This window comes from Eucyclogobius newberryi, unplaced genomic scaffold (assembly GCF_026437365.1).
Source record: "Eucyclogobius newberryi isolate DKJ021-1_F unplaced genomic scaffold, fEucNew1.0.hap1 SCAF_10, whole genome shotgun sequence".
Lineage (NCBI taxonomy): Eukaryota > Metazoa > Chordata > Actinopteri > Gobiiformes > Gobiidae > Eucyclogobius > Eucyclogobius newberryi.
The window spans coordinates 5,949,238-5,966,921 of record NW_027315724.1 but is presented as its reverse complement, the minus strand read 5'-3'; the positions used below and the strand labels follow the sequence as shown (position 1 = coordinate 5,966,921).

Sequence of the window (17,684 nt, the reverse complement as noted above, 5' to 3'; positions counted from 1 at the left end):
TGGAGATCTGGAGGAGACTCCAGGTTCCAGGTGAGTTTAAATCAAACTTTTAATTTAATGTATTTTATTTCATAACAAAACATGACCCCCCCAGACTTTGTCTGGCTTCACATACATTTTTACGCGTTGATAAAACGATAGTAGCTTGATAGACCTGCTCACCTCTAGTGAACATCCCTGAACTTCCTTTGGTAAGTTTATATTTAGAAGTTATGAACTCTCCAAATAATGTCACCTGTCGCGCATGTTTATTACTCAATCCACATGGTCCAGGGGCCCTAGGGGCCCTACGGCACATCCCATTCAACCCAAACTGTGAGATGACCACATTGAGATAGTCTCAAGAGGATGAGAGAGTGAGAAACTCATGTTTCTAGTCAAAACCTGTAATTGTCAGTTGCCTGAGTTTAGACCTTAGACATGTCAGAATGACAGAAGCAGAACACGCGCTTTCATCTCAGTGAGAATCTCACGTCTTCTGTGATTGGCCGAAACCTCATGCGGGTTTGTTTTGTTTCCTTCTTCCGGTCAGTGCGTTGCACGTCACTAGAGCCAAATCTCTTGATCATTTGCTGCGCCGCGTCTTGCCGCAAAAAAGATTTTCCAACTTTTCTGCACCAGCCGCGCTGGCGACGCCCACCGCGCGCGCGCCCGTGCGGGCCACGGCGCGCCATGCTCCCCCGTACGCACCTGCCGTGCTCCGCGCACGCACTCGCTGCCTAATGTTGGCCTAATGCTCGTTGCTCATAGTTTTTTAGCATTTCAAAACAATGACTGCCACAACGATGTATTGAAGCTTCAAAGCAACAAAAAGACGAAAAATATTACGTCTTTTCAGCTTCAACCCATTTTGAGATGATCTCTAAGCGTGTATAGACAGTAAGAGTCTGTGTAGTTTGAAGGTACGTTAATGATGATCTTTTCCTTCTCAATAAGACCAGCCTTCCACCTGTGACCACTCGGCCTCGTCCACACAGCATCCCTCCCATGACCACACACAGCATCCCTCCCATGACCACACACAGCATCCCTCCCATGACCACACACAGCATCCCTCCCATGACCACACACAGCATCCCTCCCATGACCACACACAGCATCCCTCCCATGACCACACACAGCATCCCTCCCATGACCACACACAGCATCCCTCCCATGACCACACACAGCATCCCTCCCATGACCACACACAGCATCCCTCCCATGACCACACACAGCATCCCTCCCATGACCACACACAGCATCCCTCCCATGACCACACACAGCAGTCCACCTTCTGTGATCCGTCACCCTCCTCCTCGCCTCCTGTGACCAGTCGGCCTTCTCCGCACAGCATCCCACCAGAGGACAATGGGGGGAAAGCTAAGTCACAGTTTAATGTTGTTGGTGTTCCTTCCTTTGACAAGATGGATTCTCTCACTGTAACTTCATATTGATTGGTCGTAGCGTCACATCAACAATGAAAGATGCAGCAAAAGCTACATTTTGTTAAATCAGTTGAGTGAAAAGCACAGACACAAAAAGCGCTTTCCTCTTTCGCTTTTCTGTATTTCTCCTAAAATAGACTGAAGTTTTTGCACTGCCACATTTGTATGGGTTCGTTAGGGCGCTTCAACGTTGGCTTCCACCCAAACCCCAATACTGTCTTGTGATTGGTCCAGTCGTTGAATCACGGTCCCAATCAAAATCGAACACAACAGTGAGGATGGATGAACAGTGAACAAGATGGATTCTAAAGAGCTTATATTTCTGCACTATAAGGCGCACTGTCAATCAACTGTCTATTTTCGATCATTTTTCATACATAAGGCGCATTAAGGGAAACAAAACGTGTACCATACAAAATTGCTTTGAGGTCAGTAAGCACAATCAGAATTCATCCATATATAAGGTGGACTGAATTATAAGGCGCACGTTCGTTTTTTGAGAAAATTAAAGGCTTTTAAGTGCTCCTTGTAGTGCGAGAAATACGGTACTTGCAAACATGACGGAAATTCATCTTGCTGACATGGGTTATGAGAGACCAAAGCAAATGTACCCAAGCATTTTTAAAGGCCAACAATTTTTTTTTTTAAGTTGCCAGAAAGAAAGTGAAGAAAAAATAATTGAAATAAAAAAGTGTTCAACTTGGACTTAAAACTTGATCAGGTTCAGCGACGCGTCTGTCTGGGCAGGTGCTGGTGTGATACTTTGAGTCGGCTCTGTGCTGGGCCTTTCAGGAGTCTACGTGCGCGTCATTCCAACAAGGGCGCTTCATATCCCGGCCCTTGTGCCATCAATCATCTCTGCATGTCAGCCTCCCCCCCCCCCCAAATCTCTCTGGTGCAAATCCGCAATAAAAAGCAACTGTCACCGCACCGGTCTCCTCCGCGGGACCCATTACAGCTCCGGCTCCGCGCACAGCCCAGACAGACAAACATCCTATTCCCCATTTCAGGGTCTTTGTCTGCGAAATGAGGTGTTGATACCAGCCGTGAAAGTGCAAAGTGTGGATGTCGACAGTTGGGAAAGATGCTAGCTTTTTTTGTCTGCACAATGTGTTGTTATGCAATAGCTTTGGGAGTTCAAGCCACATTTTCAGCCATTACATTACGTAAATCACGCTTTAAGAAAATAACGATATGATATGCTCCACTGGTAACACCAGTAAACACCATAAAAATGATCAGCAAACTAGAACTTGAATATTTTGTAATAAGTCAGCCAAGGACCACAGACAGAAGGAGCGCAAAGACTACAGAACGAAAAGTTGCGCGCTAACAAAGCTAGCGCACTAGACTCGCTTTGAGATGACTAAGTGTTCAAAACGATCAGAGCACTGCACTTCTAGTTTAGATACGAAACCTGTATTTTTATTTCGTAAAACGTGGAAGTAGTGTCGTGTTTCCTGAAGCAAATTTGCGGCAGTTTCAACGGTCGACACGAGAGAATCTAATCTCACTTTTTCTCACTTTTTATTAAAACGAATACTTCAAAAAGGATTCAAATGGATTATAACAATGATTTGTGTACTGGGAACGCTACATTTTAACTTTATGTCCCTACGAGAAGTGAGTAATACAGTATTTTCTACGTATTATCCCTTTGTAAACAAACTCGGGTCATGCCTACTGAATAAATTAACCGAATGCTGTTCCATGCTATAGATAAACTTTTTTTTAATTTTTTTTATAAAATACTCTGAAACTAATACATATACCTGTGCAACGTCATCACATAACATTTTGATACTAAGCATTTATAATGATCAAAACAATAGAAAGATGTTTGACTTGGTAGACGACCGTCTCTTCCAATTGAACAATAGATTTTCTTACTTTCTTAATTTGTATCTGATAACTTCAAATAGAACATTAAACAGTATATTCCACGTTCGCCAAAACTAATTGTAGAAGTTTTATTCATACCATGGGCGTGTATTGTTTTGATGATACTGCCTTTTTGACTTACGGCTTCTCCTTTTCCGTGTCTAAGCACAGAAGGAACTCCCCTGAGCCTTCCTAATGATGAATACAGAGGAGCATGGTGAGCGCGGCTTGTAAATGTATAATTATAATCAGTGGGAGACTCCATGCTTGTCTCAGCCTCCGTCAGGTGCCTGTGGTTGGGCTTACACTTGGACCGCTTCCAAGCACAGCACACGAGTTGGACGCGAGCCAAGCAGATCGTGGAGGTCCAAAACAGGGACGCACACAGAGAGGACGAAGTCTAAAGGAGCGTTTAAAGTGAGAGTAAATGCACTGTGACTTTTAAACATGCTCATGGGCACTTTTGAATTAGGGTTTCATGTTTTCGAGCTTACTGACTTAACCAATAGCGTCATATTCATGTGCAATTACTGTCGTACTCACAAGCAATTAAGGCCATAGTCATGTGCATATAACTGATGTAAATAAGAGTGTTTACTTACCATTAGTATTAGTATTATTTAGTCTTATGCTAGCTTTACTTTACTTTTTTATTTAATTTCATTTTTATTTTATCTATTTATTTATTTTTTCTCTATATTCCCTATTAAGATATGAGAGGAGTTTTGTTAATAAGAGTTTTTTGTTTTGTTCATATGAGTTCTTCTATTAGTTCTTCTATTTTTTCAAACTTCCTATAAGTTATCTGTCCTTTCCCTCTGTATCTACTGCGTTGTAACACCGACATTTCCCTATGTGCGGACAATAAAGGAATATCTTATCTTATAATAATGTGGCCTGATATGAGGAAAGGTTTGTCTTTGTACGTGGTTCATTTAAGTCGGGGTTTGCATGTCCTCTCGGATGAATGGTGAAAAATTTAGACGTTTAGTGACTCTTTGGCGTGCTAATTGATCGATGCCATGATAGAAAGTGTAACGTGGCCACAAAAATAGCTGATGAGGGTTTATGGACTACAGAACATTAACATTAAAGGGTACCACGCGTCATTTTTCCAATGCCAAGAAATGACTTTTACAACCTTGCCATTGCTATCAAAAGCTCTGGTCAAACATAACACATGAACACAAGAACTGCACCAAACTAAAAGAAAAGTCCAATTGGAAAGACAAATTTTCCATGCTCAAAAATATGCAAGAAACGATTCAATCTGACTGTAAATAAAAATGAGGCCAGTGCTTGAAGGTAAGTCCATTCTTTAGAGTGTATGCAGTAAAATGAATGTAGAAAACAAATAGCTAATGTAGTATGTTGTATACACTTTTTGGTTGTATAGTTTAACGCAATGAACAATGTGACAGACTCAAACCTGTAAGAATGAAGCAAAATAGACGTCATGGAAGCAACATTTTGACTGAGTTTAGCTAGTTTGCTAACGGAAGGGGAGATAAAGGATACACCTCAACACACAGATTCAGAAACAGTTTTCCTGTTCTTTATCTGGTTCTGCTCGTTTTTCTGCTCATTTTTATGTTTTAGATCTTTAGATATTAGATTTAATCAGTTACAAACTAAAGTATGTACAAGTATAATATTATTATACTTGTTATTAGACGGTAGAAGCAACGCCGACAGAACTTCTGATTGTTGTGACGTCATCTGCAGAACTTCTACAGCCAACAGAGGTTTTTGAAGAGGAAACATTGTAACACGAATAAAAGCTCAAAAAAGTGCAAAAAAGTCAACTGTTTTCTCCTATAAAGACAATGCACACAATTTCTCCAGTTCTCAAACAGCCACAAGAGGAAGTACTTGAATTTAAACCGTAAGCGGTGCTTGTTTCTGGCGCTCACAAAACCCTTTGAATTTACCATCACGTCCACAACACATCCCGGCTCATACTTCAGTACCACAGCAGCTCACTGTGCAAGACTGAATCAACAAAAACGGTTCATAATATGATCACACTGGAGTAATATAATAATAAGCCGTTATGTACAGGGTTTTTTAAGCTCAAATTTCCCCCAAAATGGCTCTGTTTTCGCTGAATGTAATGATTAATTGACCAATCGTGACAAGACTATAAAAAACAATCTAAGTCGTATTTCTAGAAGCCTTCACTCAATTCTAAATGTACAATAGAAATCATTCTTTGACTAGTCGACTACTAATGTAATCGTTCCAGCCCTACTTCCAACAGTCATTCTGACCACACATTCATGCTGAAAGTGTGTTGTATTCAAAGTCAGTAAAGCCGTACCTTGAACTTCCTTGTCGTTGCGGAACCAGTGGATGTTGGCAGCAGGTTTGCTGCCCCATGTGGTGCAGGTCAGGGTGACCAGCTCCCCCTCCAAGGCCGGTCTGGTGAAGCCGGTGATCTCCGGTCGCCGTGGCACCCCTGTGGTGGACAGACATGTAGTGAAGACGTGTGAGGAGTAACTGCACTGCAACTTCAGCATTTGTGACACAATGTTTAGCTCCATTGTACATGACAGTGTTCGACAAAAAGGCCGTAGGCTCCAATTCACACTGTAAAACCAAATCTTCAAATATAATAAATGATGATGATGATGATGATGATGATGAAATGAATAAATTATACAACATAGGGCACATATTTTGCATTATTCAAATAGTTATTGACCTTTAAACATGCGCTTGACTCCTTTACTGTGGCATAATGTGTTTTTTTACAATTATGTCTTAGTTTGGTGGTAGAGCACCTGTGGTAAATATTCATCATAGTTTTACATTTGTGAAGTTGCAGTATGTGAAGGCATTTTTAAATAAACATAAACATTATAGGAAGTAGAGCTGAGCTCGGAACAGACAGTTTAAACAACCATTTAACAAACAAAAAGTGTAATCAGGTATTATTTATTGTCAAATCATAACTGTAATAGACATAGATTTTGGCCCTTGTATCAGTATTGTTGCTGGATAAGTGTTGTGTGTTCTGTGACATTAGAGGAGTGTTGACTCAGTATAAAACATGGTAGTTACGTAACTGTTATGGAATTTCCAAGTGGGATGTTTTTTAAACCTAAAAAATCAAAAAAACAAAAGAACTTGTTACCGGCACTTTAAAACAATGTGTCTACTGTGTCTACTTTCTATCTGTGAGGCGTTCTGTCATCAAGATTTGTGTCAGCACGCCATCTATTTGCAGCAGAGGGAATTACCATAGGGAAATGAACCAAAGCTAACTTTCCCCCGAAATGCTAATGTAATGAACAAGATTTGACAGCAGAAGATCTTGGACCTCTAAAAAGCTTAACAAGAGAAATGAAACAATTGACTTCCTTCAAGTTCAAAGCTGTAGAGCTGGAAATGATCAGAATGAGTAAATAAACTTGACATCACAAAGTGCACAAAGTGTTTGGAGCTCTGCAGAGGAGCCCACATATACAGGAGTACGCTAACATGCTTGAAAGTAACAAAACACCAATCATTGTTACGTTTTGGATGAGGAAAGCGCATTCTAACACCCTCAGCATGATCCGTTTCACTTTGTCCGGCTGTGTGTCTTGACTCCTGACCTAGCACGGTGAGGTAGGCCTTGGTGGTCTTGACGGGCATGGTGAAGAGAGAGCAGGTGTACAGGCCTTCGTCCGACAGGCTAACGTCACTGATCCGGATGGTCAGCTCCTGAGAGGTCGCCCGCACCAGCTCGATCCGGTTATCCCGAAGAGCTGCAACGGGACAAAGAGAAAGAAAGAGTTAGAAAGAGTTCAAACTGATGGAGACTATAGTTATATTTTAGGGTTCGACTCGACCAGGAGATACTTCAGTAGAGAGATGACTGGTTTAAAAGTTCTAGAGTTTGGTTTTGGTGAAGAAAGAGGAGAGCGAAAGGCTGGCCGGAGATGATTAATTTAGCATTGTCCAAAGTATCAGACCCATACTAATGAGTACTGAGACTAGGTGCTCATTTGAGCAAGTATTGAGCAGTTTCACATTGATCTAGAACTTTATCAGAACTGATTCAAGACCTCATTGTGCTACAGCTTAGGCCGCAGTTATTTTATTACCTGGTTTATGGATCTGCCGCACTTAGATTATTGATTTCTACAATATAAATAAAATAAATTATTAAAATATTTTTGTTTTGATAAAGTACTGCCGACAACGCAAAATAGCATTAAATAAAATATAAAAAGTGGTATTAAGTCAAAAGATAAGAGCGCGTGAAGCAATTTTTCCTGTGGGAGTCTGTGACGGAGCGGGTCCGTCCCTGCGCGAGTCCCTGTTACCCTGTCTGCTGATGTCTTTACACACACACACACACACACACAAATGTACTTGTACTAAATAAGTTTTTTCTAAGCCTTGTGTGAGCTTGTAAAAACCACCATCAGCTGCTCAACTGAATGTTTCTGGAAGTCTGATTATACTGATGAATCTGACTAATTTACAAGTAATTACAACTAATTGGAAGAAACCTAGCAACCAGATTTCCCTCTGGGCTTTATTAAAGTTTAATAGAAATAAGCACTTCACTAAAGTTTTTCTTCCTCCTCGAGAATCTTTTAATTTCGGAGTAAAATAAGGTGCACGTAATGTTCTAAACTCAAGCAGCAGCTGATTTCAAGGGGCTTTCTTTATCTTTCTATCAACTGTTGGTCAGCCAATCACAGCCAGCGTTCATATGAATGCACTTTCTCTCCTCAGACAGAGCCAACAGCAGCCAAACCCTCACTGACTTCACCATAACCAGTTCATATTGTCCCAAAGGTAAAGACTCTCACTTGCCAGATCTCAGCACCAAAAGTGTGTCTATTTAAAACAAATAAGAGGAACACACACTTGGTTCATTTCCACTTGGTTTGGTCCTGTTCTCATTTATAAAACATGATGTGAAGTTCTGACTGGAAGTGTTCGAACGGACAAAACCCAAACTTCAGAATTGTGTCTCTTTCAGCCCAGACGACCTTGTGCCTTGCCTCTGAAATCCCCTGCAGACTTCAGGGTTTGTGGATCGGACATTTCCACCTTGATTTGTCTTATTAGAATTCACAAAATTAAAGCACAAATAAGAAACTTTAACCATAGAGTGCTATCTTAAATTGATAATCGCACTTACATAGCCAAGATGCTTTTGCTTTCATACATTGAGGGGTTTATTGTACTCTAAACAAATGCCACAACTTTATTATCTAAACTGTAAAAACTGTAAATTGGGTCTTTTATTGCATTTAACGTATTTCTAGTCAAACCAATACTGCTAAATAGTAGTTTCTCTGTGCATTCTGGTGCGTCTCTTTCTCGGTGAGGAGGAGAGGCCCCAGCGTGGGCCCTGGAGCGTGGCAGCAACGCTTAGAGTCCATGATTACAATATTTACGTAAGGAATCACTTTCATGCAGGTATTGATTTACGCTTGCTTTAACACCGTTAGCGCGTTAGCAAATGGGGAAAAGTTCAGACTTTCGACACAAAACTTGACACAACCACAGCTGCATAAGCACACAATGCATTTGAAATAAATAAGGACATATAAAGATATAGTTCATAGGTAGATATAGTAGATAGGCTCCACTCACCCGTGACCCCGAAGCGGTAGAAAATGAATGAATGACTATAAAGATGATAAACATTGATGTCATTGTCACTGCTGCACAAAGACGATCCTCCAGTGATCACGGCTCGTCTCTAAGAACGCTTCATACTTAGCTCTGCGCTTGTCTTTGATTAAAAATATTATAAACATGGTAGAGGAGGCCATCTTTTCTCTAAACCCAAGTGCACCCCGACGGATTCAGCAGAGCCCGGATAAGCAAGGCCAAAGTACGTTTGCATGGAGCAGAGCGATACAAGATTAAGAATGTAGCGCCACGGCAACGCACACATCACATGCATTGTTCCCATTAGATTGCAGCGATAAACGGCGAATGTAGAATTAATTAGATGCACTTTGAGGTAGGTCACACCGCTCCATAAATACACCGTTTAATTCGTTGATCATTATCGCGTGTAATCGGAGTCAAGCTGGAGCGATGGAAGGAGCAGGAGACGCGTGACAGGTGCCAAACATAAAAGCATGATTTATAGAGACGCTCGGGTTCATTATAGACCCATTTACGCCAGGAACACATGCTCCCGAGCGGCGCCAGGGTTACGGCTGAAAGATTCATCACAATTTAAGTTCATAGTTTGAATAATAACAGCCAATGTGTGTTCTCAACATGATGAACGCTCTTGGACGTTTGCAGCAAAAACAGAATCGAATAGAACGTAAAACAAATGTGTTTGATGCACATAATTAGGGCGATCACTGACGATTAGTCAACAAGTCAACAATTAGATTTTTCAAATACATTATCAGCCAAATAAAGGTGTAAAAATAGTGACAAAAGGCTTCTAGGTAGAGAACATTTATCAACAAAGTGTAGTATTGGTGAAAATCAGGACTAGTTTATTATTTTTTGAACATTTTGATTTCATAATGCCATGTTTTGTTGTTATTAAAAGGTCTTTTTATGTGTTTTAGAAACTGTATATTCCAGATTTGGGCACTAATCAATATAAAGACTAGAATCAAAACTAGATATTAATTAAAGGTGGAATGGACGATTTTCTTCAGCAAATTTTTTATCATATCTCCTCGTGGCGTGGATAAATCATTTGTCCTGCCACGTATCAATCATAAAACGCACCTATCGCTCACCTGCAGCCGCGTCAGGCTCGTCCCCACGTTTCCGCGTGTCTAAGCGCATGGATCTATCATAATATAGTTCCCTCAGTGTACGGGGTAAAATGAAGACGGAGAAAGACAGTTCGAGCTGACGCAGAAGTGGACAGAAATCTACGGGAGACGAGCGATGCGATGCGCTCCGTTGCGCTAATAAACAAACGCACGTGTGTGTTGTATCAGTCCACACGGGGGAGTGGCATGTGCACTTCCACCTGCGTTCTCAAATCGCCGAAAAATCGTCCATTGCACCTTTGAGTATTTATGTTGGAAAAAAGAATTGACCTTTCCTGAATATTTTTTGAAGGATCTTGTTCTGAACATAAAACCACAAAGTTTAATAAAGAAAGTACAATTATCTTCAAATAGTTCATTGTCTAAAACTTTGACCAAAAAAAATTACCGGTAATTTGAATTGAAACATTTGTTGGAACATATTGTTAGAGAGGAATGTAAATCTAATCAGAATACATTTTTGACGTGTTGATGTGCTTCTGTTGACTCCAGTGGCTCCCAACATTTTGTCTCATGTGGACCAACCTCTGTTTTTTGTCAAGGGACCAGTGATAATTAGAGATGGGACAATAAACAATAATATCGTTAATCATGATAAAAAAGAGTTGGTGCATATTGTATGACCGTGATAATCGCCCACAAAGATAAAAAGAACAACTGGATCATTTTCACTTTAACAAACAGTTCTACAGTTTAAACACCAAATTATTGAAGATGCTGTTTTTATAACTCACATTTTGAAACTTAAGAAATTCAAACAATTGTTGTGATATTATTGTCAATCACAATTTCTTTAGCCATGATAATTGTGACACAAAATGTTGTATCATCTCATACAGTGAAAACAGGTCAAAATGAGTCACAAATGAAAGTCTTATTGCTCACGCTGCTGCTGTATAACACATTCATACACACTGTATTTACATCGTAATACACGGGGGAATAATGGTAGACAATAAAACACAATCAAAAATATATTTTCATCTGGGGCCCAGTGCTGGAAGGCCAGCGATCCGGGGGTTTGGGACCCCTGGCTTTGACCACCAGACCAGCACAAACACATCACCAGTTTAAAGGGGATATATTCTGCTTTAATGAGCTTTAACCGTGTTACAACAGTGTTTCCTCGTCATCACTTCACTCTCAGTTGTGTTGTGGTTGAGTCCTGCATGTTTGAGTTAATCCTGTTTTGTCCTGCAACTGAGGCTCCAGTGCTCAGAAAAGTCCTGTTTTCACCTATCCCCTATCCCCGCCCACATCCCTGTACTTAATGTGATTATTTGAAAAATTAAGACTCCGATTGACACATGCAGAGTTCTAAAACAACTTGATCCCTCTTTTCATTAATAAAAACATGTAAATGACAATCTGCTGCTCGTTACGGTGAAACATCACTATGAAGAGGCGGGGCTTATCAGTTCTGCAGCTCTGAACAGGAAGTCAATGGACCTGTTTCTATTACTAAGCCGTTTCAGAGCATTATTGCAGTTTACAATGAACAAAATGACAATGATCTACTTATGTTATAGTTCAATACTAAGTACATAAAACCAAGAGTAAATATATTTCTGAAATAATGTTGCATTTGGTTTCTCTCGCTCTCACACATTGAATAATAATACACTCCGCCGTTTCCTTACCACTGCAGCACAACCCCAGCTTATATCTCACAATCAAGACACTATAAATCTGAATTCATCTCCATGGCTCCGAGAACACACGGCACAGTCCGAGCACGTCACTGACTTCTGCAGACGAAGCCTGTCAGAGCAGCCCGTCTCTTTGCTGTCCAAGAATAAACAGCATACATAAACTATTTACAGTATACATTATATAAAGGCTTCATTAGAGTCTTGAATGTCAGGCAACTTATTACGAGATCTAATAAAATGTTCGTATCAAAGCTGTACAGTAGCAACCCGCTGTGAAACAAAGCATGTCGATGTTCTTTGTAGTGAAAGCATCGTAAGTCCGGAGCTGAGAGACGCCCCGAGGCGTAGAGCACGTAGAGCACGTAGAACACGTAGAACAAGCGCCCCCCGGTGGAGCTGTGTGCCGCGCAGGTGAGGGGTCGCTAAGGCGCTCAGGAGCGGTGAGGAGGAGGAAAGAGAAGGCTTGTTTATGTCCCTGAGTGGTCAAAAACAAGCTGAACAAAGACTTGACAATATGACTATGACAAATTATACTTTTGCATGTTGGATTAACCAAATTTTTTTAATTAGCCATTTTATACTAGTAAGAGCAAAAGAAGATGAGACACAATAGCAATATCAGGGCAATAGCAACAAATCTTGAAATGGAGAGATATCAATTCGAAATGTATTTTGTATCCTAAAGCGTTCCCTTATGTAAAGTTCTTATACTGTAAATAAGGTTGGGACATCTATTTATATATTTTAAAAATGGATAAGGCCAGGTTTGAATGTCTTTAGTTGACATAAAAAATCTTATTACGGACAGGATTTTGGAATTGTTATTCCGCAGGACATAGGAATAGTATGTAAAGTACAAGGCCAAAACTCTTACAGATGAAGCAGAGAGGCTAAATTTAGTAAAAAATGAATTAAATAGAAAACATCCGAGGCAGTCTGCATATGTCTGGAGATTAATAGTCCTTAATTAAAGTAATACAGACTGCCAAAAGTCAAAATGTAAGCATGCAGTAATGAATTGGATTTGATGGCAGAGATGCTCAGTCTGGCGATGATTTATGGATTTAAAAACAGCACAGAAGATCTCGGAGCTCAACCAATGACGTCAGAGGGTTTTCTGAGGGAGAAGACTTACTAAACAGGATTCATCATGTGTTTGATGAAGGAACAATGTTATAACAAAAAGCTCAAGATTTAGCATAATACGTGTCTTTTAATGCCTGTACTTGACTTTAAGTGTACATTAAGTGTAAACCCGTCAGGCTCATTTATTAATCTCCAGCTCGACTCTACACTGTACTCGTCAGCTCCTGCCTAATGTGTGGACACCCGTTATCCATTTGTCTTGCACTGGCCTATGAAGCTCCCCGGGCTGAGGGACCCATGATCGGGGGCCAGATCCGTCACAATCAGCCCCAAATGCCACTGGCTGACTAAGCGTTTTTCTAGGTCCGTAGAAAATCGATGCGATAAAAGGTTGGTTTAGCCTGAACCCTGTGTGTCTCTGCGAGCTGTTCGTTCTGCTAAGGACAGACATACATCTCCGCTCTGACCTTGGCGAGTGCCCTGGCTACAGCCTCGCACACAGCAGCACACGCGGAGGCAGAGAGGGGCCCTTTCACGTCAGTGCAGCCAGCACTCGGGAGCTCCATGGGGGAAGGAAGTGGCCGGCGATGCCCTTAGTCGTGTATCGAAGAGTTGGCGCGCTGCTGCTCTGAAAGGGGTTTCCTCTGGACACGAATGCTGTTAAGTCATTGGTGCATCATCAAATCTTAAATGAGCCACACAGAAACATTTTATGAGATTTGAAAGGTATTACTATGTTTGTTTTGCTTTTCTAAATAACATAGTGCATGACATTTATCCTAGTTTGGTCCTGGTTTGATCCTGCATGGTGTTTAGATTTAGTTGGTTTTGCTTCTAGTCCTGGTTTAGTCCAAGCTTGGTTCTGGATTTAGTTGTAGTGGGAAAAAGTTAACCAAAAAATATAATCTGACCTTCTTTAACTCTATAAGACCTTGCCTGCCTGTCTGATATCATTTTCAGAAGAGTCACGTGTTTGTGACGTGTCTTGCCGGCTGAATTACACAGTCTTTTCGGGAGAGGAAGGACGACAAGCGCCCTCTGCTGTCCTCACTTCTTCTCCAAGTATGAGATAGCAAAAACGCCCCCTCGTCTTGATTTAGAGTACTATGGGCACGTTTCCAGATTTCTATCGCCTCTTTTCTCCAGCGCTCGTCGCTCTCTCACAACAAAACAGCGCCAAAGATGGTGTGAATCAGCCAGCGAGACACATCACAGCAACATCTCGTGACTCTTCTGAAGATGATCGAAGAGAGGCGGACGAAACATTTTTATCTACATTGCTGCTAAAGGATTATACCCCACTACAAAGACAAAAGTGAGTTTCTCTGGTGAGCACACAGTTGAAATGAAAGCAATGTGATGGCAGAAATGCTCAAAATGAGTCTATTAGAATCACGTACGGGAGATCTCAGACTCATCAATCTGGGAAACTTGAAACCAAGTGTTTTTGTGAGAAAGAGCAGAGAAGACAAGCTCTAAAACAGATTAATGAAACTACCATGAATGAAGCTAAATACAACTCCAGGTCTGTTTATGTTGATGGAACAATGTTATAGCAGGACTAATAGCTCTCAAAAAAGTTAAATTTTTTATAATGTGTGTCCAGGGCTGCAGCTATTGATTCTTTTAGTAATCGAGGAATCTATAGATTTTTTCTTCAATTATTAAGATAAGATAAGATAAGATATTCCTTTATTGTCCCACATGGGGAAATTTCATTGGTGCAACGCAGGTAGATACAGAGGTAGATACAGAAGAACAGATCACTTATAGGAAGTCTGAAAAACACTTTCAGTAGAAGATCTCCTATAAATAAATAAAAACTCCCATAGACAAATAAATAAATAAATACATAAATACCATTGCATGTGATCACGACAGTAATTGCACATGAATATGTGTCACGACAGCACATAGGTTGCACATGAATTGCACATGAATTCCAACAGCAATTGCACATATGACAGAATTGCACATGGTTAGGTCAGTATTGCGAGTGTTCAGTACTAACAGTTTTTGTTATAAAGTCTGACAGCAGCAGGAAGGAAAGACCTACGGAACCTTTCCTTCACACATCGAGGGTGAATCAGTCTCTCACTGAAGCTGCTCTCCAGAGCGGACAGAGTGTCCTGCAGGGGGTGACACTCATGGTCCAGCATAGATGTGAATCTAGCCAGGACCCTTCTGTCCCCCACCTCCTGCACCGAGTCCAGATCACAGCCCAGGACGGAGCTGGACTTCTTGATGACTCTGTCCAGCCTCTTCCTCTCCCTCTCTGTGATGCTGCTGCTCCAGCAGGCCACACCATACAGGAGGGCCGATGCCACCACAGAGTCGTAGAAGGTCTTCAGGAGTGGCCCTGTCACTCCAAAAGACCTGAGTCTCCTCAGGAGGTAGAGCCGACTCTGGCTCTTCCTGTACAGTGCGTCCGTGTTATGAGTCCAGTCCAGTTTGTGGTTCAGATGAACACCCAGGTACTTGTATGAGTCCACTCTCTCAATGTCCCGTCCCTGGATGTTCACTGGTGAGGGGGCAGTGGGGTGGCGTCTGCGGAAATCCACCACCATCTCCTTGGTCTTCCCCGCGTTGATGAGGAGGTGGTTCCGCTGACACCAGTCCACAAAGTCCTGCGCCAGTCCTCTGTACTCCGCGTCATCGTCGTCCGTGATGAGTCCGATGATAGCAGAGTCGTCAGAGAACTTCTGCAGGACACAGCTGTCCGTGTCATGTCTGAAGTCTGCAGTGTAAAGGGTGAAGAGAAAGGGCGCGAGGACAGTGCCCTGGGGCGCCCCCACACTGCAGGTCCGAGTGTCAGACACACAGTTCCGGGCTCTCACAAACTGGGGTCGGTCTGTGAGGTAGTCCAGGATCCACTCTGCCAGGTCATACTCCACACCAGCCGTCTCCAGCTTGTCCCTCAGGAGCAGCGGCTGGATGGTGTTGAAGGCGCTGGAAAGATCGAAGAACAGGATCCTCACAGAGCTGCCAGGCTTTTCCAGGTGAGAGAGAGAGCGGTGCAGCAGGGAGATGACGGCGTCCTCCACTCCGATGCCAGACCGATATGCAAACTGCAGCGGGTCCATGGCTGAGCTCACGGTGGAGCGGAGGTGGTCCAGGACTAGCCGCTCCAGTGTCTTCATCAGGTGGGACGTGAGAGCCACTGGCCTGAAGCTGTTGAGGTCTTTGGGGCGCGGTGTCTTAGGCACAGGTACCAGACAGGAGGTCTTCCAGACCTGTGGTACCACCCTCAGCTTCAGGCTCATGTTGAAGACATGCTCCACAACTCCACACAGTTCATCTGCGCAGGACTTAAGGAGCCTGGGGCTGATGCCATCAGGTCCTGCTGCCTTCCTCACTTTAATCCTCTTCAGCTCACTCCTCACCTGTGCTGCTGTGACAGTCAGTGGTTGGCAGGGGGACTGTGTGCTGGGGGGATGGGTGAGTCCAGGCGAAGTGGGGAGCCGATGGTCCGGGGCAGACAAGCGAAGAGGAACAGATGCAGGGCATTGTCCAGCTGTGGAAGAGGGAGCATGCAGCTGTGCAGGGGGAGGGGCGGGTGACCGATCAAACCTCAAGAAGTGAGCATTTAAATCATTCACCCACTGTAGATCCCCCTCTGTCTGGGCAGGGGGGATTTTGAAGCCCGAGATGGTTTTCAGGCTCCTCCACACTCCCTGAATGTTCTTTTGCTGCAGCTGCTCCTCCATCCTCCTCTTGTAGCCGGCCTCAGCCTGCCTGATCTTCCTCCTCAGCTCCTTCTGCACAGTCCTCAGCTCCTCCTTGTTCCCTGACCTGAAGGCTCTCTTCTTCTCCTTCAGCAGAGCCTTCAGTTCACGGTTAATCCATGGCTTGTTGTTTGGAAAACACCGCACCGTCCGGGAGGGAACAATGTTCTCAAAACAGAAGTTGATGTAGTCCGTGATGCACTCTGTGATGGTGTTGATGTCCTCCCCATGTGGGTCATAAAGCTCAGTCCAGACAGTGGTGCTGAAGCAGTCCCTCAGAGCCTCCTCGCTCTCAGCAGACCACATCCTCACCTCACGGGACACCACAGGCTGCCTGCGCACGATGGGTTCATACACAGGCCTCAGATGTACAAGGTTGTGGTCCGAGCTGCCCAGGGGAGGGAGGGGGGAAGAAGAATAAGCCTCCTTGGTGTTGGCAAAAAACAAGTCCAATGTTCTATTCTCTCTGGTGGGGCAGGTAACATACTGGGTGTATGTTGGTAGAACAGAAGAGGGAGAAGCGTGGTTAAAGTCACCAGAGATGAGGAAGAGAGCCTGTGGATGCTGTGTTTGCAGCCTACAAGTGCAGGAGAGCAGTGCTTCACAAGCATTTTCAGCATTGGCAGACGGGGCCACATAGACTGCGATCAAAATCACATGTGAGAACTCCCGGGGCAGATAGTATGGCCTCATGCCAATAGCCAATAGTTCAATATCCTTGTTACATAGCTGCTCCCTCACTGTGCAGTGTTCGGGTTTGGACCAGCTCGTGTTCACATACACCGCCAGACCTCCACCTCTTTTCTTCAAGCATTCTTTCGTTCTGTCCGCCCGCAGCAGATGAAAATTGTCCAAACCTACAATAGAGTCTGGCATTTCTGCTGTTAACCAGGTCTCTGTGAAAATCAAGACGCTGCTGTCCCTATAAATCCTCTGGGACCGCATGAGGCTCGCTATTTCCGTCATTTTATTTTGAAGGGACCTCACGTTACCCATGACTACGGCGGGAACCGACTTCCTGTTTGTCCCTCTCTTCTCTCGGAGTTTACGTCCAGCCCGTCTGCTTCGTTGCGTTTTCCTTAGGATGTCCGCCGGGATAACGTGACGATCTCCGGGTAAGACGACTGTTCTCCGCAGTTTCATGAGTTC

The 17,684-nt window shown here is 43.0% G+C and overlaps 1 protein-coding gene across 2 annotated transcripts in view; it reads right to left on the bottom strand.

Moving 5' to 3' along the window:
• Nucleotides 1-17,684, bottom strand: part of cadm2b (cell adhesion molecule 2b) — a 343,707-nt gene that overhangs the window by 51,177 nt on the left and 274,846 nt on the right. For both annotated transcript variants that reach the window (XM_072460201.1, XM_072460210.1), the window contains exons 4-5: nucleotides 6,908-7,060; nucleotides 5,629-5,766 (exon numbers count right to left, since the gene is read on the bottom strand). In XM_072460201.1, coding sequence (XP_072316302.1) covers nucleotides 5,629-5,766; nucleotides 6,908-7,060 — 291 coding nt within the window. The remainder of the gene's footprint in view (nucleotides 1-5,628; nucleotides 5,767-6,907; nucleotides 7,061-17,684) is intronic.